The following is a 27500-nucleotide window of genomic DNA, read 5'->3' as shown; positions in this document are numbered from 1 at the left end:
GAGCCGGAAGGCAAAGCTCTCAATTTACCGGTCGATCTACGTTCCCATCCTCACCTATGGTCATGAGCTTTGGGTCAAGACCGAAAGGATAAGATCACGGGTACAAGCGGCCGAAATGAGTTTCCTCCGCCGGGTGGCGGGGCTCTCCCTTAGAGATAGGGTGAGAAGCTCTGCCATCCGGGAGGAACTCAAAGTAAAGCCGCTGCTCCTTCACATCGAGAGGAGCCAGATGAGGTGGTTCGGGCATCTGGTCAGGATGCCACCCGAACGCCTCCCTATATTAGCCCAACACCACACACGGCTAAAAGTCGTCTCTTTTCATCGCATAATTACACAGTAATTTGGACATCTGTGTTGCTGAATCTTTTGCAGTTTGTTCAATTAATAATGGAGACGTCAAAGAAGAATGCTGTCGGTGGAAAGCGGTGGATTGCAGTTGTTTTTAGCACCGAAACACAGCCTGTGTCTCTTTCTTTGTTGTGAAGCTTTAACACAGAGCGGTCAAGCGAACATGTTTCTCTAAGTCAACCGGCACGTTTTTGGATGGGAAAATTGTGATATTAAGTCGGCTCTTACCGGAGACTTCAGTGGATTATGGGACTTCCTCCTACAGCTCAAGAAGGCAGCTGTGATCTTGGCCCCTCGGCTTCTCTGAGAGACACTGGCGTTCACCGCAGCCATACGACTTTCAGGTATGAGTTTACAATCTCACTAAAACACTATTAAAACAATAAGCAGATAAGGGATCTTTCAGAAATATCCTAGTAAATGTGTCTAATTACACCTGAAACGGTCCCAATGCCGCCGCCTGCAGCCGTCGCTTTTCTTTTTTTGTGCTTCACTCTAACTTTCCTCATCCACGAATCTTTCATCCTCGCTCAAATTAATGGGGAAATCGTCGCTTTCTCGGTCCAAATAGCTTTTGCTGCTGGAGGCTCACATTATAAACAATGTGAGGATGTGCCCGTGACGTCATGCGCACATTATCTGCTACTTCCGGTAAAGGCAAGGCTTTTTTATTAGCGACCAAAAGTTGCGAACTTTAGCGTCGATGTTCTCTACTAAATCCTTTCAGCAAAAATATGGCAATAGAATGGACCTGCTATCCCCTTTCAAATAAGAAAATCTCATTTCAGTAGGCCTATAATATTGTTGACAAAACAAGAGAATGATAAATGACACAAAATCTTAGTGCATATGTCAGCAGCTAAATTAGGAGCATTAGTTTGTTTATTTACTTCTAAAAGACAAGTTGTCTAGAACGTTCACTATTTTATTATAGGACAAACTTGCAATTATAAACTTATGTTTAATGTACCCTAAGATTTTTTGTTAACATAAAGCTAATAATGATATTTTTTGTGGTCCCCTTTATTTAGAAAAGTACCGAAATACATTTTGGTACTGGTACGACACTAATAGGGACTATTTGTGCATGCTAAGGACCTAAAAAATGTTGAAGAAAAAACACAGCAATGTTTTGGGCTTGCTCTACGGCTCCAGCCCTAAAAAGATAAGCTTAAATAAAATAAAATAAAAGCCACTTCATGCTGTCATCATCGTTAGTAACAATTAGGATCAAGATCTGGGCTTGTGTAACCGGGGCTATTAACATTTCCTGTTTTGTGGCGAACCATCAGATCAAAGTTTGGCGCCATGCCCCGCCCACATCCTGTCCTTTGGCGAAGAATGTTGGCAATTTATCATCGGCAATCAGTTTAGTATCTGCGTCTGATCACCTCAAGTGCAGGAATCACAGTTAGATCTGGCATTGTTGCCGCTAGGCTTCACCCACTACGAGTAGGTAAGAACAGGCACTGACCCGTCGGGTACTTCATCGTCATCGTGTCTTCTTCATCATTGTCATCGTCTACAATCCTCATTTTTGTTTTAAATGTGAGAATTTTTTTCCGAACCATTAAAGTTAGGAGATGTTATCAACCATTGATATCAACCATATCCATATCAACCATATCAAGGGTTGATATGGCGGATATCAACCATTGATATCAACCATTGATATTGATATCAATGCATTTATCAACCATTTCAAAGGGTAATATCAACGATTGATATGGTTGATATCTATGGTTGATATGGATATCAACCATATCAACCATTGATATGGATGATATGGCTGATATCAACCATTGATATCAACCATATCAGTGGCTGATATCCATATCAATCATTCATATGGTTGATATGGTTAACCATTGATATCAACCATTGATATTGATATCAATGCATTTATCAAACATTGATATGGTTGATATCCATATCAACCATTCATATGGTTGATATGGATATCAACTATATGAATGGTTGATATGGATATCAACCAATGATATGGTTGATATCCATATCAACCACATCAATGGTTGATATGGTTGATATCAACCATATCAATGGTTGATATGGATATCAACCATTAATATCAACCATTGGTATTGATATCATTGCATTTATCAACCATTGATATGGTTGATATCCATATCAACCACATCAATCGTTGATATGGTTGATATCAACCATTGATATCAACCATTGATATGGTTGATATCCATATCAACCATTCATATGGTTGATATCCATATCAACCATTGATATGGTTGATATCCATATCAACCATTGATATGGTTGATATCCATATAACCATTGATATGGTTGATATCCATATCAACCATTCATATGGTTGATATCCATATCAACCATATGAATGGTTGATATCAATGGTTGATATGTATATCAACCAATGATATGGTTGATATCCATATCAACCACATCAATGGTTGATATGGTTGATATTAACCATATCAATGGTTGATATCCATATCAATGGTTGATATGGATATCAACCATTAATATCAACCATTGATATTGATATCAATGCATTTATCAACCATATCAATGGTTGTTAGGAATGATATCAACCATTGACATGGTTGAAATCCATTTTAACCATATCAATGGTAGATATGGTTGATATCAACCATATCAGTGGTTGATATCAACCATTTATATGGTTGATATCCATTTCAACCATATCAATGGTAGATATCATTGATATCAACCATTGATATCAACCGTATTAGTGGTTAATATCAACCAATAATACGGTTGATATCAATGGTTGATATGGATATCAACCATTCATATGGTTGATATCCATATCAACCATATGAATGGTTGAAATCAACCATATCAATGGTTGATATGGATATCAACCATATGAATTGATATCCATATCAATGGTTGATATGGATATCAACCATTGATATGGTTGATATCCATATCAACTATATCAATGGTTGATATCAACCATTGATATCATCCATTGATATTGATATCAATGCATTCATCAAACATTGATATCACCCATATTAATGGTTGATATCAACCATTGATATGATTGATATCAACCATTGATATGGTTGATATCAATGGTTTATATTGACATCAACAATTGATATCAGTATATCAATGGTTATATTGATAACCATTGAAATGTTTTGTTTTGTGGTATTTTTAAAAATATATTTACTTTGAATTAAGTAACGTTCATGACGATCTTTTTTCCCAAAATACAATATAGAATGTGAGCTGTATCAGGACAATGCATGCATTTATCATTTTGTTTTTAAAACCCTTACAAAAAAGCTTGACCCAAATAAATGTATTGTTATGACGATTCCTGAAGATTCCCATAGCGCCGACACTGAGAAAAGTCACAATTTTTTCAAAGGCGGTCTGGTACCTGTTTCTCGTTCATTACTAGCGGTGCAATACACAATGAAAACAATTAAGTAACTACATTGCTTTTTTTTAAGCTAGTAGTCAATAAAATAGTGCAGCAATTGTGAATGACTTAGCAGGCAGACATCATCCAGCATGTTTGCTGTCCACTCTTGGCAGCCCACAAACTTCCACAGCATGTCCAAATCTGCAGTTTATGTAACCCCAAAGATGATGGAGCTCACATCAAGCGCCTCACCATCACTTTTCTGCATCAACCATTGATATCAACCATATCCATATCAAAACCATATCAATGGTTGATACTTTATGATTTATATCAACTATTGATATCAACCATATCTATGGTTGATTTCATCCATTGATATCAACCATATCAGTGGTTGATATCAACTATTGATATGGTTGATATCCATATCAACCATTCATATGGTTGATATGGTTAATATCAATGGTTGATATGGTTAATATCAATGGTTGATGTGTATATCAACCATTGATATGGTTGATATCCATATCAACCACATCAATGGTTGATATGGTTGATATCAACCATTTATATCAACCATTGATATGGTTGATACAGATATGAACGGTTCATATCCATATCAACCATTGATATAAACCATTGATATTGATATCAATGCATTTATCAACCATATCAATGGTTGATATCAACCATTGATATGGTTGATATCCATATCAACCATTTCAATGGTTGTTATAGTTGATATCAATCATTGACATGGTTGATATCCATTTCAATCATATCAATGGTAGATATGGTTGATAACAACCATTTATATCAACCATATAAGTGTTTGATAACAACCATTAATATGGTTGATATCCATTTCAACCATATCAATGGTAGATATGGTTGATATCAACCATATCAGTGGTTGATATTAACCATTGATACGGTTGATATCAATAGTTGATATGGATATCAACCATTCATATATCAACCATTCATATATAAACCATTGATATCTACCATATCAATGGTTGATATCAACCATTGCTATCAACCATTTTAGTGGTTGATATCAACCATTGATACGGTTGATATCAATGGTTTGTATGCATATCAACCATTGCTATGATTGATATCCATATCAATGGGTGATTATGGATATCAACCATTGATATGGTTGATATGGATATTAACCATATATGGTTGATATCAACCAATGTTTATGGTTGATATGCATATCAACCATATCAATTGCTGACATGGTTGATATCAACCATTGATATTAACCATTGATATGGTCGATATCAATGGTTGATATGGTTGATATCCATGGTTGATATGGATATCAACCATTGATATGGTTAATGTCAATGGTGGTTGATGTTAATGGTTGATATGGATATGGATATTGATATGGTTGATATCCATATCAACCATATAAATGGCTGATACGGTTGATATCAATGGTTGGCCCCCATTTTGAAGATTCCTATAGTGCCAACACTGAGAATAGTCACAATTTTTTCAAAGGCGGTCTAGTACCTGTTTCTAGTTCATCACTAGCGATGCAATACACAATGAAAACAATTAAGTAACTACATTGCTTTTTTTTAAAGATAGTACTCAATAAAATAGTGCAGAAATTGTGAATGACTTAGCAGGCAGACATCATCCAGCATGTTTGCTGTCTACTCTTGGCAGCCCACAAACTTCCACAGCATGTCCAAATCTGCAGTTTATGTAACCCCAAAGATGATGGAGCTCACATCAAGCGCCTCACCATCACTTTTTTTTTTGCATCACATTCCTCAAACTCGTGGAAACAAAGTACAGTGCAATGCGCGTGTGTGCGTGCGTGTGCACGGTGGGAGCACACATGTGACACAAGTATTTGCCGTGTGCGCATGCGCCAATTAAGCCGAAAAATAAAGCCTAGCGGATTATTCATTCATGAAAACGGAAAGAGAGGAAAGAAAGGAGAGTCGAAGTGCGAGTTATTCGCCGTTGTTGTTGTCACCCGACCGTGGAAATTATACACTTAAACACGCACGGCTGAGCACGCCGCACCGACACAACGGCAACCGTGACACGAACACGCGTCTTACCCGTGGGAAGGGGGGGGGAAAAAGTCCGTTTTTTCCCGGTGAAAAGGGCGAAATAATGTCCGGTCGTCGAGGCGGAGAGAGAGAGAGAGAAGTGGTTCGGCGGGGATGAGACTCCGCTCGCACTGCGCGCTGCCCGAAAGGCTGTCAGGTTGACATGGTGACGCAACCCACTGCTTCCTGTGACGTCACGGGCGGCCCGCGGTTGCGCGCGCACGCACGCAGAGATTTTTTTTTGCGTGCGGCAGATTGTATTGTCGTTCATAAAAACGCCGCACTTTGCACCAGTTTAAAAAGAAAAGAGAACAATTTTTTATATTTTTTTAAGAATATTCTCTCATAAGTACACAATTGTTTTTAAGAGGCCAGAAATAAAACTTTTTTTTTTCAATTATATTATTATTACATATTTATTTTATTTTTTTATTTTTGATGCATTTATTTATAAAGTACATATGTTTAACGAAGGTAAAAGTGATGTAAATATTATTTTAATTCTTAATGTATAAATATATTGTATGTATGTATGTATTTATAGATGTATACACACATACACATATAAACAAAAATAAATTTGTGTATTTGTTTGTTTATATACGTGTGTATATATGTGTATGTGTATATATGTGTTTGTGTGTGTAAATATATATATATCTATATGTATATATATATGTGTGTATGAATACATATATGTGTGTATATATACAGTATACATATATATGTGTATATATGTGTGTGTATGTATATATATGTGTGTATATATGTATGTATATATATTTATGTGTATATATGTCTGTATCTATATATATGTATATATACATATACATATGTGTATATGTATATATGTGCGTGTATATATATATATAGGTGTGTGTGTATATATATATATACACAAATATATCTCTTTGTGTATGTACATATTTATGTATATATGTATAAATACACACATATACAGTATATATATACACACACACATATATACGTGTGTGCATATAAACGTGTGTGTGTATATATATTTATGTGTGTAGGTATATATAAATGTATATATATACACACATACATACATGTTTGTGTATATATTTGTATATATATAAATGTGTATATATATATATATATGTACACTTTCTACTGCTTATTCCCTTTTGGGGTTACGGGGGGCGCTGGTGCCTATCTCAACTATATATATATATATATATATATATATATATATATATATATATATATATACATATACATAGTTTTTGGCAGTATATCCTACAGGAACATTTAAAATGTTCTATTTGATCAAAACTTTTATTTAAAGTCCATTCAGGGTGTTTTGAGGAGTGAAATTTGCCAGCAAAGTCACCACACTCATCTTTCCACTGACATGTGCATCAAACTTTGAAAAAAAAAAAAAATTATATGTGTATTTCAATGTATTTGTTCATCTATGCATTTATATTTATGTATTCATGTACACATTGACCTGATCACTGATGGTGTAACGTAAAGTAGCATGTAATGTCAAATCAAATTGCGTGATTAATCTGCATAAATACATGATTGGGATGATACTATTTTGTGACTAATCACAAGCGGTAACTCCTTATTTTTGCTCTGCCTCTCAGGCCCTGATAAAATAAATGGAATTAGGAAAAAGGAACAATTGTTAAGCGTGTTATTATTTTTTTATCTTAATGGGCAAAAAAAGGTCAATGTTTTTCCTCTCTTTTTTACTATTAGGCCAAGTTGTCCATATTAGTCATAACATTAAAAAAAAAAAGACTTTATTTGCCGTTTTATTTGTAGGTCAAATTTTGTGACTGTTTCAAGCCAGGAAATGGCAATGGAACAGTGTCAATACAGCCGGTGAGTGTGCCATGCACTCACTCAGGCTCCCTCTACAGTGCCCATCACTAATAAACACTGCAGCCAACATTTCAGTGAACACACATATATTAGCCGTATAGACCATTTTAATATTGACCGTTTATTGAAATAAAACCATGAAGAAATGATCTTTACACCATTAAAAGACCACAAGGAAGACATCAGTGGTAGCAGTAAGGCTCCAAAGAAGAAAATACATCTACTATGTGAAACTCAGTGCAACACTGCCCTCTTGTGCTTTTTTAACTACATTACATTTAGATGACAATATTTGTGTACTGTTCCATTTCTCTATACTGGAAATACAAAGCTGTGTGTTCATTTTCACATCAAAAAAGTCAACTTGAAATTGTGGGAATGATTGCATTTTTAAATCAAAGACACTTGGAAGAGTATAAATGCGAAACAAATATGTTTTTTTGTCGATTACATCATGAAATCATGTGCATAATAACCTGACTAAAACCCACTGGTGTGTATTAATGAACGTAATGCGGGGATAAATACGAGTGGAAAAACTCAGAAGAGGCGTTCAGACGGAGCCGTGAAGGATGTTGAGGAAATTCTTCTTGCTCATTCGGATCATCTTCATTCCCCGATCTGCAGGACAGGAAAGCGCTTTCAAATTAAAAGACTCAAATGTGCAAATACTTGAATTCCAATCAGCTCGTTTACACAATGAGTGACACGTTGGTGAGGAACACAAACATACAGTAAGGAGGATTCATATGGCCATATTCGTCGCGGTTTACCTGACACATGAAACGTGACAAATTTGGAGGGTGCACTATCCACTTAAAGGCCTACTGAAACCCACTACTACTGTCAACGCAGTCGGATAGTTTATATATCAATGATACAATCTTAACATTGCAACACATGCCAAGTTGAATAAATTGCAATTTTAAATTTTACGCGAAGTATCCTGTCGAAAACGTCATGGTATGATGACGCGTGCACGTGACGTCACGGATTGTAGAGGACATTTTGATCCAGCACTGATCACAACTTATAGTGGTCTCCTTTAATCGCATAATTACACAGTATTCTGGACATCTGTGTTGCTGAATCTTTTGCAATTTCTTCAATTAATAATGGAGACGTCAAAGAAGAAAGATGTAGGTGGGAAGCGGTGTATTGCGGCCACTTTTAGCAACACAAACACAGCCGGTGTTTCCTTGTTTACATTCGGTTCTTACCGTAGACATGAGTGGAGAGTTTGCGTCGTTCCTCAGGAAGCTGTGGACTCTCTTGCTTCCTCCCACCGGCCGCCACCGACCGTCGGATGCTTACACCGTGGAGGGAAAAAAAATAAAAATCTCAGCCCGGCTGCCTTGCCTTGTCGAGAAACGTGGCTTCCCTCGGAGACACTGGCGGTCACCACACGCGTGGCCACACCCCTCCGACTTTCAGGTACGACCATATAATCTCACTAAAACACTAGCAACACAATAAGCAGATAAGGGATTTTCCAGAATTATCCTAGTAAATGTGTCTAATAACATCTTAATCGCTCCCACTGCCCTCGTATTTTTTTTTTTTGTAGTCCTTCACTGTCACTTTCCTCATCCATGAATCTTTCATCCTCGCTCAAATTAATGGGGAAATCGTTGCTTTCTTGCTGCTGATGGCCATGATTGTAAACAATGTTCAGATGTGAGGAGCTCCACAACCCGTGACGTCACGCGCACATCGTCTGCTACTTCCGGTACAGGCAAGGCTTTTTTATCAGCGACCAAAAGTTCCGAACTTTATGGTCGATGTTCTTTACTAAATCCTTTCAGCAAAAATATGGCAATATCGCAAAATGATCAAGTATGACACATAGAATGGACCTGCTATCCCCGTTTAAATAAAAAAATCTCATTTCAGTAGGCCTTTAAAATGTGTTTTTTGGCAATTCCAACGTTGTAGAGTGGCGCTTTCCATCATTTGCAGCAGACCGCATTGCAAAATGATTCACGCGCCCTCTTCCTCTCGCGCGAGATCCACGGGGCCATGTAAATCCCTCGCCTACTGTACAAGCATTTGGTCGACGTGATTTCATCGGATACCCTTTTGACTTTTAGTGCATTTCCTGATGCACTGTCTGCGGGTTTTGAAGTTGTTGTCGTTGCCTTCACAGCCGCCGTAAGGGAACGCGCGGCACCTCCTGGTCTCAGGGTTGTAGGCGAATCTGCGCTCGCGGCCGGCGCACGGTCCAATGTCCACGGGGCTCAGGCACACACTAGGCAGGTTTGAGTCTGCAAAAGACATTTGTGAATGAATTATTCTGGTGATGACATTAGGAGATAAACCGGTTCATACCCTAATATCAGAGGTCTCGGTATCTTACAGGGAATTACACTTTTTTATTTGAGTCAATAACACATCTGTTTCTCTTTTTAAATGTATTCTAAGACGTAAAATACGGCCGGTAAGAGGTGGCTAACATCGCAGCGAATAGGAGTACACTATTCTACCCATAAAGCCCTCTAAAAAAACTTTTAAAAAAAGCGCCAAAATACTCCATTTACATCTTGTGACCTGAATATTAATAAAGTATAAGAAATATTGTTATTATAAGCGCTTACACCAGGGGTGTCCAAAGTGCGGCCCGCAGGTCATTTTTTAAAGGCCCCAAAGCAAATTTTAAAAATACGATTGAAAAATTTTGAAAACGTTAAAAGTGGTATAAAAGAACAAACGGGTGAAATGTAACAAGAAAATGTTGCAATGTTTACTCTAATAACACAAAACTGCCATGCAGACTGTTTCTTTCTTTAAAAAATAATAATGAATCAAAATTAATGTCATTATGAATTATTGACCTATTCAAGGCTAAAATTTCCGTCACATTATTTGTGGCATATTTTGTGTTTGCCATATAAAAAACTGAGCTGTTTTTTAAAGAAGGGCCTGAAATGAACAAACAAAAACAATAAACAACAATAAAACTTGTAATTGACGGATAGATCTGAAGTTGATCTCGAGATTATTGTGTTAAAAGTAAACAGTAAAACAATTTATGATTTATTTTTTCACACTTTAATGACTAGGACCCTTTTGGAGCCCCAATCATTTTAATGGGATTTGTTTTTAAGTGTCATTGCTCAAAAAATAATAATGAATTAAAATCAATGGTGTTATTAGTTATTGACTTTTTTAAGGCTCCAATTATTATATAATCTCAAATATTCCGCTTAAAAAAAATATTGGGTGATAATATTACATATTTTTTGTTTTTTTCCATCAAAAAAAGGGTTTTCTTGGACAAAAAGAGCATACAACTTAAATCTTTCAAATCATTATATTTACAGATGGACGTAATGTTGATCTGGATATTTGCAACTTGAATAATAATAAAAACAAAATAATACTGAATAATGACACATTTTTAATATTCTTTTTGACCAAAACCCATTGGGGTCCCCGGGATCAACCCTGACTGGAGGCCTAAATGTATATTGGTTATACATATATTGTATTTTTTTTTTTTTTTTAATAAAAAAATATCAAAATGGCCCCCGCTTGCTTTGATTTTTCAGTCTGCAGGCCCTAGGTGGAAAAAGTTTGGACACCCCTGGCTTAAGCAGAAAAACTATTTTTAGTGGTGTCATGACCACAGAGAGCTAACTCGTTTATATTGACATAGTGAGCTGCTGCATCGCCTCTGAGTTGGTGAAAGTTAATTCTCGCTTATAAATCATGCTTTTCACCTGGATAGTAGAAGGTTGTGGACATACACCGAGAAGTTGGTCAACTTTGACATCCAGGAAAAACCCGGAAAAAAAAAACGCTCGTTTGCGGCCATCTTTAATGATAAATTCTTCATCTAAACGGGAAGATATACTATATTGCCAAACGTTTTTGGCCACCTGCCTTGAAGTTTCATCCTATTCCTAACCCATAGGGTTCAATATAATGTCGGTCCACCTTTTGCAGCTATTACAGCTTCAACTGTTCTGGGAAGGCTGTCCACAAGGTTGCAGAGTGTTTTTATAGGAATTTTTCTACCGTTCTTCCAAAAGCGCATTGGTGAGGTCACATGCTGATGTTTGTCGAGTAGGCCTGGCTCTCAGTCTCTGTTCTAATTAATCCCAAAGGTGTTTTATCGGGTTCAGGTCAAGACTCTGTGCAGGCCAGTCAAGTTCATCCACACCAGACTCTGTCATCCATGTCTTTATGGACCTTGCTTTGTGCACTGGTGCACAGTCATGTTGGATGAGGAAGGGGCCTGCTTCAAACTGTTCCCGACAAGGTTGTGAGCATGGAAATGTCCAAAATGTTTTGGTACCCTGGAGCATTCAAAGTTCTTTTCATTGGAACTAAGGGGCCAAGCCCAACTCCTGAAAAACAACCCTATACAATAATTCCTCCTCCAACAAATTTCACATTCGGTACAATGCAGTCCGAAATGTACCGATCGCCTAGGACCTTCCGAACCCAGAATATTTAGGAGCGGGGAAATTTCACAACTGGATTTGTTGCACAGGTGGCACCCTATGACAGTTCCACGCTGGAAATCACTGAGCTCCTGACAGCGACCCATTCTTTCACAAATGTTTGTAGAAACAGTCTCCATGCAAAAGTGCTTGATTTTATACACCTGTGACTGGGCCAAGTGATTAGGACACCTGGCTGACTTTTGATAGCATTTATTTATGATATAGAATGAATTAAAAAAAAATGTGTTCTTGTCTTACATAAGGATTCTGGATAAAAAAAAACACAATCTCCTAAAAAAAGTGCAGTTCCCCTTTAAGGGACAAGACCAAGATTTTGGTAATATGTTACCTCAGTTTTCCTACGCTACACTTTTACTTCGGTTTTCGAAAGTACATTTTTTTCCAATTTTGTGCACAATTGAAAAATGGACCAACTGTATATCAGACATATTTTGTTGCAAAAATTTTTAATACACCCGGTTTACAAAAAAATTCAACCAGAAGCTTGTGGATGTCTACCAAGAGCGCCTTATTGCAGTGAAGCTTGCCATTGAACATTACCATCCTCTGGTGTCTGTTTGCCGTCACCTCCCCTTAGTCAAGACATAACAGTATGTAAACGTTTGACCATGACTGTATATCGTGGTACAGTTTTCAGCCGTCAGTCCTTACTTGAACTGGAAGACATTTTTGTTCATTTTAGTTTATGAAATGAACTTCAGGTTTTTGTACATGTCCACCACTATAACAGTGTAGACTACTGTATAGGACGGTAACTAGAAGAGATCTCACTAAATGTATTCACATTTGTGGCTTATATTGTGTGTCCCTTTTATGCATTACGTTTAACTACCATTTTATGAGCTCATTAATGTTTTTTTATCAAAAAGCAGGTTTTCTTGAGGGTACAAACAGTTTTACTAGTTAGGGTGTAAAACTAAATTACATTGCATGTCGTTTGCTATCAGCCGATTGTCAGAGTCTACTTTTTCTTGGAAAAGACATGTTTGACAAATGTTTGTTATAGAATATATCTGCCCTCTTTGTTCCTTGTTATCAATGTGATCACATGTTGATGTGACAAAATATATTTTAATTGACCAAGGTTGGAAAGGTTGTGAAACTGTGCATCCCGGTGTTGCCACCAGGTGTCAGTATTTGATATCAATGTTGTGGCATTTTAAATTCATACTAATCAACACATGAATGGACAGTCCAAGAAAATAGGAGTACAAATAAATATTGAAGTGAAGTGAATTATATTTATATAGCGCTTTTCTCTAGTGACTCAAAGCACTTTACATAGTGAAACCCAATATCTAAGTTACATTTAAACCAGTGTGGGTGGCACTGGGAGCAGGTGGGGTAAAGTGTCTTGCCCAAGGACACAACGGCAGTGACTAGGGTGGCGGAAGCGGGAATCGAACCTGCAACCCTCAAGTTGCTGGCACAGCCACTCTACCAACTGAGCTATACCGCCCCATTATATTCTAATTAATGTCACTTTATGTACAATAAATGTATGACCATATGCTGTTTGGTTGCTTATAAGGTTGTATATTTTCTGATATAACTTGCTAAGTAGAGAGTAGAAATGGGATTTATGGGATTTTTGGAAAAAATTGTAAAAAATATATATAAATATATATTAAATAACATAAATAAATAAAAAAATAAAATTGAAACACAATATGTATTTTTATGTATATGAGTAAATATATATATATATACATACACACACACACACAAACATAATTACATATATGTTGTTCTATTAATTTTTACTTATTTATTTATATTTTTATATATATATATATATATATATATATATATATATAGTTTTCAACTGTATTTATCTTTTTTGAATACAAAAAATTATATATTTTTTTCAATTGTATTTTTTTTTTGTTTAGTTTTTTTTAATCCAAATACTACTATGTTTCCTTTGACTCAATTGCTGTAGCTGTATCTGCATGTGCAAACAAAAACCTGCTACATAACGACTGGCTCACAATTAGACATCTCTTCTCAATGTTCACTGAAAAGAGCCCAAAATATGTTCGCAAACATCACATCTTTAGTAAATAGCAGAGCTAAAACAACACTTGGTACCCACTCTAAAAAAATGGTAAACAATAAATAAAAAAAAGTTGTGCCTGCTGGGATGGTAAAAGATTTGCATTTATTCCAGACGTGAGATATGTAAACACATAAGATAAAGAGATGACAAACTAGTTATTTTCCATCCTTTAACAACACAGGCAAACATGTCCTTGTTTACAGTCCGTATCCAACTTTCTTAAGAGTTCTTCCAGAACAGTTTTAATGAGACGCACACTCAATTATTCGCCTTGCTTACTTTGGGATTTGATCTTTTTGTCTGTTGATTTGTCTCTCTCATGTGTGCAGTTTTTGTAATCCAATTCCATTTAAATTTATTCATCACAATTCAAAATTAGGGAGAAATATCACAACAAGGATGTCACTTTAGCTCCTTCTGTCTTGTTCATTAAGCGACATTACATTGAGTCCTTTTCTAGTTTTTGTGAGAATAAACTATACAGCCTGTACAAAAGTAAATATTCAAACACAGTGTTACTGTTCGAACTGTGTGCGATGTTAAGGTGGCCAAAAATATCAAATATACTTTTTAAATAAAACCTTTGCCTCGTTTTTAATGGATACTTCGGCCTACTACGCTATTGTACTTTCATGTTGGTCATTATAGTGGTTCTTGTTTTCTGAGGTTGGAACCAGTGCTCCAAGACTCTTGAACGCATCATAATAATCCCCCCAACTCCCCCCCAAAAAATGGATTAACTCGCTGGAATATAAAAACAATATAACATACATCCATAAACGTGGATGCATATGCAAAAGTGCAATATATTTATCTGCACAGTCATCTATTTATTTATATATGCATCTTACTTCAAATTTGAATGACAATAAAAGGAAGTCTAAGTCTAAATGTAAAGTGTACTTAACTTGTCTGTCCTCTAAATCAGTGAACTGTGGTATTCCTAAGAATCACTTAAATAAATATTCAAACACAGTGTTACTGTTCGAACTGTGTGCGATGTTAAGGTGGCCAAAAATATCAAATATACTTTTTAAATAAAACCTTTGCCTTGTTTTTAATGGATACTTCGGCCTACTACGCTATTGTACTTTCCTGTTGCTCATTATAGTGGTTCTTGTTTTCTGAGATGAAAACCAGTGCTCTAAGACTCTTGAACGCATCATAATAATCCCCTCAATTCCCCCCAAAAACGCATTAACTCGCTGGACTATAAAGACAATATAACATACATCCATAAACGTGGATGCATATGCAAAAGTGCAATATATTTATCTGTACAGTCATCTATTTATTTATGTCTGAACCTTACTTCTAATTTGAAAGACAATAAAAGGAAGTCTAAGTCTAAATGTATGTGGTCTTACCTTGTGATGGGTGTGGATCAGAGTTGTTCTTTTGTACCACCACACTGTTGGCGGTCTGCTCATCTAAGAAATGGGACACATGACACATTTAGGAGCATGCAAATCGGTAGAACAATTAATTGTAGGAAGGCAGAACTGATTCTGGCTTAGGCTGCGTCTCAATTTCGTACATTTCTGTACATAAAGGGGAACATTATCACCAGACCTATGCAAGCGTCAATATATACCTTGATGTTGCAGAAAAAAGACCATGTATTTTTTTTAACCGATTTCCGAACTCTAAATGGGTGAATTTTGGCGAATTAAACGCCTTTCTGTTTATCGGTCTCGTAGCAATGACATCAGAACGTGACGTCACAGAGGCAATACACCCGCCATTTTCAACACATTACAAACACCGGGACTCAGCGCTGTTATTTTCCGTTTTTTCGACTATTTTTTGGAACTTTGGAGACATCATGCCTCGTCGGTGTGTTGTCGGAGGGTGTAACAACACTAACAGGGAGGGATTCAAGTTGCACCACTGGCAAGAAATCTGCCGCCAGACCCCCATTGAATGTGCCAAAGTTTCTCCACATTTTACCAGCGATGCTAAGACCGACATGGCACAGAGATGTATGGATAACCTGCAGATGCATTTGCAACCATTAAGTCAACAAAATCACAAAGGTGAGTTTTGTTGATGTTGTTGACTTATGTGCTAATCAGACATATTTGGTAGCAGCATGACTGCCAGCTAATCGATGCTAACATGCTATTTACATTTGAAACTAGATACCCACATTTAATGTGAAACAAACACTTACCAATCGACATATTTAAGTTGCTCCAGTGTCACAAGATGCGGAAGTCCTGATCGTTTGGTCCGCACATTTTACCGGCGATGCTAACAAGGCAGCCATGCTATGGGCCACTTCATTAGGTACACCCATGCTATGGCGGAATAGCGTCAATAGCTATTCGCTCAATAGCTTCAGTTTCTTCTTCAATTTCGTTTTCGCTATCTGCCTCAATACTCCGACCATCTGTTTCAATACATGCGTAATCTGTTGAATCGCTTAAGCTGCTGAAATCCAAGTCTGAATCCGAGCTAATGTCGCTATATCTTGCTGTGGTAACCGCCATGTTGTTTGTATTGGCAGCCCTGTATGACGTCACAGGGAAATGGACACTAAAGCTTTTTTTAGGGATATTCCGGGATGTGTAAAATTTTGAAAAAAACTTTGAAAAATAAAACAAGCCACTGGGAACTGATTTTTATTGTTTTTAACCCTTTTGAAATTGTGATAACGTTCCCCTTAAAGGTAGGGATAGGGATGTTGTAACTGAAAAGTAGGGCACGGTGTTCTGTCAGTACCAGGATGTTGCACTGTGCCAAAGTGGTGAGTACATGTAGCACCCTGAAGAATTGTAATGTATGGTAAGTGCCCAACGACAGTCATGGATTTGTGACGGCACTACCTGTATATGTGTAACGTTCAAGAGTTTTGTGATTTCCCACCGGTCGTGAACATAACGTGAGTCTTAACTCGCATTATGTATATGAGTGAGTTGAGACAATTGTGGCTAATATTGAGCAGAATCTGTATTGCTCCGCGACACGTCTGCGCTGTAACTTGTCGTCAGGCTCGTCTTCTGTTTACTGATGAAAGTTTGTTTTTTAATTCTTAATTCCAGGTGCGTTTTGTGAACAACAAAATGTCATAGCTAGGAATGGATACCGATCCGATCCTACCAGGAAGCGGTTCACGTACAGTCTAACAGTGCCATGTTTCTCCACCTTGGTTGCATGTGACGTCATGCAGTAGGCAATCACTCTAGCAGGAAAGTCAGTCAAGTCAATGTTGCAATGGTCAATGCCAACAAAGAAATTGAGTAAAAAAAACACTCCAACGTAAGTTTAGTAAAAGTACATTTTTCTTCAGTATTTTAACATTTAAACGGTATTACTAACTGTCCGGAATATATATATATATATATATATATATATATATATATATATATATATATATATATATATATATATATATATATGTATATATATATATATATATATATATATATATATATATATATCTGTATACAGTGGGGCAAAAAAGTATTTAGTCAGCCAGCGATTGTGCAAGTTCTCCCACTTAAAATGATGACAGAGGTCTTCAATTTTCATCATAGGTACACTTCAACTGTGAGAGACAGAATATGAAAAAAAAATCCAGGAATTCACATTGTAGGAATTTTAAAGAATTTATTTGTAAATTATAGTGGAAAAAAAGTATTTGGTCAACCATTCAAAGCTCTCACTGATGGAAGGAGGTTTCGGCTCAAAATCTCACGATACATGGCCCCATTCATTCTTTCCTTAACACGGATCAATCGTCTTGTCCCCTTAGCATAAAAACAGCACCAAAGCATGATGTTTCCACCCCCATGCTTCACAGTAGGTGTGGTGTTCTTGGGATGCAACTCAGTATTCTTCTTCCTCCAAACACGACGAGTTCAGTTTATACCAAAAAGTTCCATTTTGTTTTCATCTGACCACGTGACATTCTCCCATGTGCTCTCTGGCGAACTTCAGACGGGCCTGGACATGCACTGGCTTGAGCAGGGGGACACGTCTGGCACTCCAGCATTTGACTCCCTGTCGGCGTAGTGTGTTACTGATGGTAACCTTTGTTTACTTTGGTCACAGCTCTCTGCAGGTCATTCACCAGGTCCCCCCGTGTGGTTCTGGGATTTTTGCTCACCGTTCTCATGATCATTTTGACCCTACGGGATGAGATCTTGCGTGGAGCCCCAGTTTGAGGGAGATCATGAGTGGTCTTGTATGTCTTCCATTTTCTGATAATTGCTCCCACAGTTGATTTTTTCACACAAAGCTGCTTGCCTATTGTAGATTCACTCTTCCCAGTCTGGTGCAGGTCTACAATTCTTTTCGTGGTGTGCTTCAACAGCTCTTTGGTCTTGGCCATAGTGGAGTTTGGAGTCTGACTGTTTGAGGCTGTGGACAGGTGTCTTTTAGACGGATAACGAGTTCAAACAGGTTCCATTAATACAGGTAACGAGTGGCGGACAGAAGAGCTTCTTAAAGAAGAAGTTACAGGTCTGTGAGAGCCAGAGATTTTCCTTGTTTGAAGTGACCACATACTTATTTTCCACCACAATTTACAAATAAATTCTTTAAAATTCCTACAAAGTAAATTCCTGGATTTTTTTTTACACATTCTGTCTCTCTCTCTCTCTCTCTCTCTCTCTCTCTCTCTCTCTCTCTCTCTCTCTCTCTCTCTCTCTATATATATATATATATGTATATATATATATATATATATATATATATATATATATATATATGTATACACACACACATATATATATATATTTATATACATATGTGTATACATGTGTGTATATAAGTGTACATACATATATATGTGTATATTTATACACATATATATGTGTGTATGTATATATATATGTATATATATATGTATACATATATATGTACAGTATATACACACATACATACATATATATACACAAATGAAAAATAGAACAACGACTGACTGACATTATTGTCTCCAAATCCCACTAATATAAGAATAACTTTCATATATTGGAAATATTGTGAATGGTGACATTTGTAAAGTGAAATGTGTAGTGAGTCCCACCAGTCAGTGAGGTTGGTTGCACGTCACCGAGGTCTGGAGCACCGTTCTGGAGGACGACTTCCACCCTTTCTGGTGAGCCCAAAGCAGAGGGGAAAAAAAGAGACAAATCATCAATCAAGTCGGTAAAAGATTGAGGCACTTATTGTAATTAGAGCAAGCTGAATTAATCTAGAGAGTGGTATCTTATCAAACTGGTGCAGCTGGGTTTTCGATTTTGGGGGGAAAAAAATAACGCCTTTTTATAATTGGCTTTAACAGACAAGTGAAGGGAGTGCAAAACGGACGGGTGGGAGGATTGGTCACAGTCCAACAACTTGCTGTCATTTTCTTTTGACTCTTTTAGTGTTTAAAACACTTCTTAGTCAGGAATGAATGAGTGCGCCTTGACATCATTTGTATGCTAAATCATTGGGAATGTGGTTTTATGGTCAGCTTTAATCCATCAGGTGGAACTATTTGGATGATGTCTTCACTCTGAAATCATTCTTTCTGGCACGTTTGAGTATTGAACGTAAATGACCGCCATAACCACAACACCAGGGGGAGCTCCACAAACCACGTTAAACCCAGAATTCGATCTAAACAAAGGTCTTAACTCATTCTCTTTCTATGCCACATCAATGTGGAATGCACTCCCAACAGGTATAAAAGTAAGTGCATCTCTATATTCCTTCAAAACCGCTCTAAAACAACACCTCCAGGCAACTTCAACGCTTTACTAATACCCTCCTCCATTCACATCCCATCTCCCCGGATTATAAACAACTCAAATGTACTTCTAATGTATATACTTGTTCTTATGCTATGTGAACTCACTATGTTCTCTGCTGGCTGTACATATCCTACTAAATAAGACTTACACTGTTTCAATGTCAATCAATCAATCAATCAATCAATGTTTATTTATATAGCCCCAAATCACAAATGTCTCAAAGGACTGCACAAATCATTACGACAACAACATCCTCGGAAGAACCCACAAAAGGGCAAGGAAAACTCACACCCAGTGGGCAGGGAGAATTCACATCCAGTGGGACGCCAGTGACAATGCTGACTATGAGAAACCTTGGAGAGGACCTCAGATGTGGGCAACCCCCCCCCTCTAGGGGACCGAAAGCAATGGATGTCGAGCGGGTCTAACATGATACTGTGAAAGTTCAATCCATAGTGGCTCCAACACAGCCGCGAGAGTTCAGTTCAAGCGGATCCAAGACAGCAGCGAGAGTCCCGTCCACAGGAAACCATCTCAAGCGGATCAGCAGCGTAGAGATGTCCCCAACCGATACAGGCGAGCGGTCCATCCTGGGTCCCGACGAGCGGTCCATCCTGGGTCTCGACTCTGGACAGCCAGTACTTCATCCATGGTCATCGGACCGGACCCCCTCCACAAGGGAGGGGGGGGGACATAGGAGAAAGAAAAGAAGCGGCAGATCAACTGGTCTAAAAAGGAGGTCTATTTAAAGGCTAATGTCCACATTTCTCTGTTGATGCAATTGTTGATGACTGAAGTTCTGATATCAACCAAAGCTCCTCATCCCACCCCCCGGATTGTAAATAATGTAAATAATTCAATGTACATACTATGATGATTAACTTGTGTGATGACTGTATTATGTTGATAGTATATATTTGTACCATGAATTGATTAACGTGGACCCCGACTTAAACAAGTTGAAAAACTTATTCGGGTGTTACAATTTAGTGGTCAGTTGTACGGAATATGTACTGAACTGTGCAATCTACTAATAAAAGTATCAATCAATCAATCAATGAAGTACGTGCAATATTTTTCCTCAACAGGACTGCAATCTATCTGTGGTGTTGCCTTGTCTAATTTGCAAAGTTGACCATCATGCATAGCGGTGTGAGTCTTTGGCCGCTCAACAATTTAATTCGGTTCTCATTCCTGGGGTGACGATTCGATTCAGCATTGATTCTTAATTTAACACGATTCTGGTAACGTCTTGGTATTAGTATATAGTTTGGTTGAATAATTATTAGGGATCTTAGATAAAGGGTGGAATGCCATCTCCGGGTTGGGGAGGAGACCCTGCCCCAAGTGGAGGAGTTCAAGTACCTAGGAGTCTTGTTCACGAGTGGGGGAAGAGTGGATCGTGAGATCGACAGGCGGATCGGTGCGGCGTCTTCAGTAATGCGGACGTTGTATCGATCCGTTGTGGTGAAGAAGGAGCTGAGCCGGAAGGCAAAGCTCTCAATTTACCGGTCGATCTACGTTCCCATCCTCACCTATGGTCATGAGCTTTGGGTCGTGACCGAAAGGATAAGATCACGGGTACAAGCGGCCGAAATGAGTTTCCTCCGCCGGGTGGCGGGGCTCTCCCTTAGAGATAGGGTGAGAAGCTCTGCCATCCGGAAGGAACTCAAAGTAAAGCCACTGCTCCTCCACATAGAGAGGAACCAGATGAGGTGGTTCGGGCATCTGGTCAGGATGCCACCCGAACGCCTCCCTAGGGGAGGTGTTTAGGGCACATCCAGCTGGTTGGAGGCCACGGGGAAGACCCAGGACACGTTGGGAAGACTATGTCTCCCGGCTGGCCTGGGAACGCCTCGGGATCCCCCGGGAAGAGCTAGACGAAGTGGCTGGAGATAGGGAAGTCTGGGCTTCCCTGCTTAGGCTGCTGCCCCCGCGACCGACCTCGGATGAGCGGAAGATGATGGATGGATGGATCTTAGATAATGGCTTTTTTTGCCGATATCCGATATTGTCCAACTCTTATTTACCGATTCCGATATCAACCCATACCTATATATACAGTCGTGGAATGAACACATTATTAAGCCTAATTTTTAATCATGCCTAACCATGAATTGATTAACCTGGACCCCGACTTAAACGAGTTGAAAAACTTATTCGGGTGTTACCATTTAGTGGTCAATGTGCAGAATATGTACTGTACTGTGCAACCTACTAATAAAAGTTTCAATCAATCAATCAATCAATCAATCAATCAATCAAAAACAAGGTTTTCCAAAATAAGACAACAACTTCAACTCCAGTTATGGAAAAAAAAATGCCAACATGGCACTGCCATATTTATTATTGAAGTCACAAAGTGCATTATCTTTTTTTAATATGCCTCAAAACAGCTTGGAATTTTGGAGATAATCCTGATATCCGTTACAACTATGGGGGTGGGGGGTTCGTGCTGCAAGGGGTTCTGGCAATTTTTTCTGTTGTGTTTGTTTATGTTGTGTTACGGTGCGGATGTTCTACCGAAATGTGTTTGTCATTCTTGTTTGGTGTGGGTCCACAGTGTGGCGCAAATTTGTAACAGTGTTAAAGTTGTTTATTCGGCCACCCTCACTGTGACCTGTATGGCTGTTGAACAAGTATGCGTTGCATTCACTTGTGTGTTTAAAAGCCGCATACATTATGTGACTCAGCCGGCACGCTGTTTTTATGGCGAAAAAGCGGACATGACGACAGGTTGTAGAGGACGCTAAAGGCAGTGCCTTTAAAGGCCTACTGAAACCCACTACTACCGACCACGCAGTCTGATAGTTTGTATATCAATGATGAAATATTAACATTGCAACACATGCCAATACGGCCGGTTTAGTTTACTAAATTGCAGTTTTAAATTTCCCGCAAAGTATCCTGTTGAAAACGTCGGTATGATGACGCGTATGATGACGCATGCGCGTGACGGCACGGATTGTAGCGGACATTTCTTCCAGCCCCGATCACAGCTATAAACCGTCTGCTTTAATCGCATAATTACACAGTATTCTGGACATCTCTGTTGCTGAATCTTTTGCAAATTGTTCAATTAATAATTGAGACTACAAAGAAGAAAGCTGTTGGTGGAAAGCGGTGGATTGCGGCCGGCTGTAGCAACACAAACACAGCCGGTGTTTCTTTGTTTACATTCCCTAAAGATGATGGTGAAGCTTTACTATGGAACAGAGCGGTCAGGCAAATATGGTTCCCTAACACATGTCAAACGGCAGGTTTCGGTGAGAAAAGTGTGGTAATAAGTCAGCTCTTACCGTAGGACATGAGCGGATAGCTTGCGTCGTTCCTTGTGCACCTGTCAAAGAGGCAGCTACGGACTCTCTTGCCTCCCCCGACCAGCCACACCCGACCGTCGGATGCTTCCACCGCGGAGGAAGGAAGAAAAAAAAATCTCAGCCCGACTGCCGTCGCCTCGACGAGAAACGTGGCTTCTCTCAGAGACACTGGCGGTCACCACACCCATGGTCACACCCCTCCGACATTCAAGTACCATATAATCTCACTAAGCAGATAAGGGATTTTCCAGAATGATACTAGTAAATGTGTTTAATAACATCTTCACGGTGGCAGAGGGGTTAGTGCGTCTGCCTCACAATACGAAGGTCCTGCAGTCCTGGGTTCAATTCCAGGCTGAGGATCTTTCTGTGTGGAGTTTGCATGTTCTCCCCGTGAATGCGTGGGTTCCCTCCGGGTACTCCGGCTTCCTCCCACTTCCAAAGACATGCACCTGGGGATAGGTTGATTGGCAACACTAAATTGGCCCTAGTGTGTGAATGTGAGTGTGAATGGTGTCTGTCTATCTGTGTTGGCCCTGTGATGAGGTGGCGACTTGTCCAGGGTGTACCCCGCCTTCCTTCCGCCCGATTGTACCTGAGATAGGCGCCAGCGCCCCCCGTGACCCCGAAAGGGAATAAGCGGTAGAAAATGGATGGATGGATGGATGAATTGCTCCCACTGTCCTCGCTTTGTTTTCTTTATTTTCTAGCCCTTCACTCTAACTTTCCTCATCCCCACAATTTTCATCCTCGCTCAAATTAATGGAGGAATCGTCGCTTTCTTGGTCCGAATCGCTCTGGCTGCTGGTGGCCATGATTGTAAACAATGTGCGGATGTGAGGAGCTCCACAAACCCGTGACGTCACGCGCACATCGTCTGCTCCTTCCGGAACAGGCAAGGCTTTTTCATTAGCGACCAAAAGTTGCAAACTTTATCCTCGATGTTCTCTACTAAATCCTTTCAGCAAAAATATGGCAATATCGCGAAATTATCAAGTATGACACATAGAATGGACCTGCTATGCCCGTTTGAATAAGAAAATCTAATTTCAGTAGGCCTTTAAAAAGGCACGCCCCCAATATTGTTGTCCGGGTGGAAATCAGGAGAAATTCAGGGGATGATCAAACACTTTTATTTTAAAATACTGAACAGCTGTTTATTGGGATAAGGTAAACATCTGTTCAGTATTTTAACATAAAAGTGTTTGATTGTGAGACATTAAAAGCCACAAAATGCAAGGGGTCCATCAGACCCACAAACAAACAACAATATGAACATTACTTAAGGTAAACATTATGACATCATCTCTTTAGTTCAAAGAATGGAAAACAAAAGTACGTTGGTGCCACGATTTGATGTGTGAAAAGTCCTGCCTCACCTTGGTTTTGACATTTTGCGTTGCACAGTGCCATGCTTCCAAAATTGTTGGCGTTGCCAAAGCAACCCCCGTAGAAGAAGCGCTTGCACTGCTGACTGCTGCTGTCGAAGAAGTAACGCGTCACCAAGCCGCGGCACGGACCCGGGCGCTTCTGGGAGATGACACGGGCTCTTGTCGTCTGCAAAGGGAGCACAGGTGGAGAAACAAAATATGAGGACATTTTTGAAGGATTACTTTTGTTCCTTCAAGTGTGTCGACAAAATCGTCTTGTAACATAGTCTGTGTTGAATAAAAAATGAATCCAAGGAAGAATAGGAACGTTGGTGGCTAGGGAGAGGAGACCAAAATTGGTGCCTTATTATTGAATAAATAAAAACCACAATAGTCACTGAAATAATCTAAACCAAACAAAAGTGACGGATTAAAACTAAATACAAATTTACTGAATAGTAACCGACAAACCATAAGAAGGATATTATCTGCACCAACATAGATCAATATTTTAATATAAATGAAGGATTCCCCTTTTGATATTATTACACAATTGCCTGTGTATTTTATTGTTGTATACATTCATATGGCTCCATTTATTCACAGTTTAGACGGGTGCACTATCCATTACAGCACGAAATTAGAGGGGTGCACTATCCACTTAGCCACCAGATGGCAGTAGAGTGTAATAATAATAATAATAATAATAACAGATTTTATTTGTAAAAAGCACTTTACATTGAGAAAACATCCTCAAAGTGCTACAGTGTATTAAAAAAATAATAAAATGATAATAAGAATGAAAAAAAATAACAACTAGAACAGCCTAATAGCTAGAACTAGTATGTATATATATATATATATATATATATATATATATATAAATATATATATATATATATATATATATATATATATATATATATATATATATATATATATAAAAGGCTTTTTAAAAAGAAGGGTTTTTAAGCCTTTTTTAAAAGCATCCACAGTCTGTGGTGCCCTCAGTTGGTCAGGGAGAGCGTTCCACAGACTGGGAGCGGCGGAGCAGAAAGCCTGGTCTCCCATTGTTCGTAGCTTTGTCCTCGGAAGTTGGAGGAGGTTTGCCTGTCCGGAGCGGAGGTGTTGTGTGGAGGATTTGGGGGTGGGTAGTTCTTTGAAGTAGTCCATGGAGGCAATGGTGGATTAGTAGGGAGACTTTGTATTCAATCCTGAGTGGAACAGGAAGCCAGTGAAGGGATTTGAGAATTGGTGTGATATGGCCGTATTTCTGTCGACTAAAAATGTGTTTTGTGGCAATTCCAACTTTGACCACAGCGTCAGTTGCTATGTAGATTGGTGCTTTTTCCATCATATTTAGCAGACTGCATACGTGTCCCCTCTCAGAAATGGGGCCATATGAATCTCTTTTATACTGTATATTTCTAACGTATACTGTTAAAAAAAATTCAAAATGCAAAAAAGAAAAAAAAAAAAACCTGGCAACTTGATCGGCAGAATTCTACCATCAAAAGTTTTCCAATATAACTAAAACGTTTTATACTTAGTAAACCGTCCCATGTGTGATGACCATAGCAGTGTTTTCATGCATATTTGTGCGCGCTATCATAATGTAATGATGCTAGCGTCGTTAGCATGAGCTATTATGCTAACACATTTGAGTGCCTGTCAGTATTATTAACTTTCAACATTCGTTTTGTATTGTTTCAGTTTCACAAATTCCTCAGTAAATCCACCAAAACATCAACGTGGAGTCATTGAGTCTGTTCAGCTGATTGAAGAGCTAGCTTCTGCAGCTAGTGGGTCCGGTTCTGTTTTGTTTGATCAGCCGTTTTACTGCTGTCATACAGGGACAGTTTGGAAACAATTAAGGTATGTAAATAAACACTTACAGAATATTTGTGTAAATAACTCATTCCACCACGTATAAATCTGCGGCTTATCGGGTGTGGCTAATATATGGAATCACATTTGTTTTCTTTTCAAATTTAGTGGGTGGGGCTTATATCCTGGTGCGCTCTACAGTCTGGAAAATAGGGTATTTAATTATTTTTTAATTAGGTTTTGTTTTGTTTTTATCCTAAATTGCGCACATTGGGTCCCTACTAGAGATGCGCGGATAGGCAATTATATCATCCGCAACAGCATCACCGTAGTCGTCATCCACTCACCCAAACCAACATTTCATCAGAACCGTACCCGCCCGCCAACCGCCCGCTGAAATACATCAGAGGTCGGCAACCTTTACCACTCACAGAGATATTTAAACCTGTTCCACAGAGTAATGAAGACAATTGGAACCGCTAACGTTCTCGCGACTATCCAATAGCGTTCATCCTGATGACAAGAATACTCTGTATGGTTGTGCTGTGAAGCCATTGCCTTAGACACCTTCAACAACATGTACGAACCAATTGTTGGTCCGGCAACATGTTGTGTGCAACTTCCGCAATTACACGTACAAGATTGAAAGGCATACTGGGTGATACAGAGTACACTGATGGTTGTGATATAAACAACTTTAACACTTATTAATATGCGCCACGCAGTGAAGCCACACAATACAAGATTGACAAACACATTTCGGGAGAATATCCTCACAGTAACACAACATAAACGCAACACAACAAATACCCAGAATCCTTTGTATCCGTGACATTTCCTGAATATATTTTACAACCCCGCCCACCTTAACGGCGCACGGGGGGAGGAGGGGAGATGGCGGGGAGGTGGCGGGGTTTACTGCTGGCGGGGTTTACTGCTAGCGGGGTGTATAAAATAGTCAGGATTTGTCATGAATACAAAGGATTCTGGGTATTTGTTGTGTTGCGTTTATGTTGTGTTACTGG

The 27500-nt window shown here is 38.7% G+C and overlaps 1 protein-coding gene across 1 annotated transcript in view; it reads right to left on the bottom strand.

The window, feature by feature from the left end:
• Positions 1-7786: 7786 nt before the first annotated feature.
• The window catches only part of tfpia (tissue factor pathway inhibitor a), a 74527-nt gene continuing 54813 nt past the window's right edge, over positions 7787-27500 (bottom strand). The window contains 6 exon segments of the mRNA XM_061918412.1: positions 7787-8307; positions 9762-9950; positions 15582-15644; positions 19247-19315; positions 24658-24811; positions 24813-24835. Of these exon segments, the coding sequence (XP_061774396.1) occupies positions 8240-8307; positions 9762-9950; positions 15582-15644; positions 19247-19315; positions 24658-24811; positions 24813-24835 (566 nt within the window). The 3' untranslated portion in view covers positions 7787-8239.

The sequence above is a fragment of the Nerophis ophidion genome, linkage group LG13 (genome assembly GCF_033978795.1).
Source record: "Nerophis ophidion isolate RoL-2023_Sa linkage group LG13, RoL_Noph_v1.0, whole genome shotgun sequence".
NCBI lineage: Eukaryota > Metazoa > Chordata > Actinopteri > Syngnathiformes > Syngnathidae > Nerophis > Nerophis ophidion.
The sequence above is the reverse complement of the archived record's forward strand: the minus strand, read 5'-3'. Positions and strand labels throughout refer to the sequence as shown.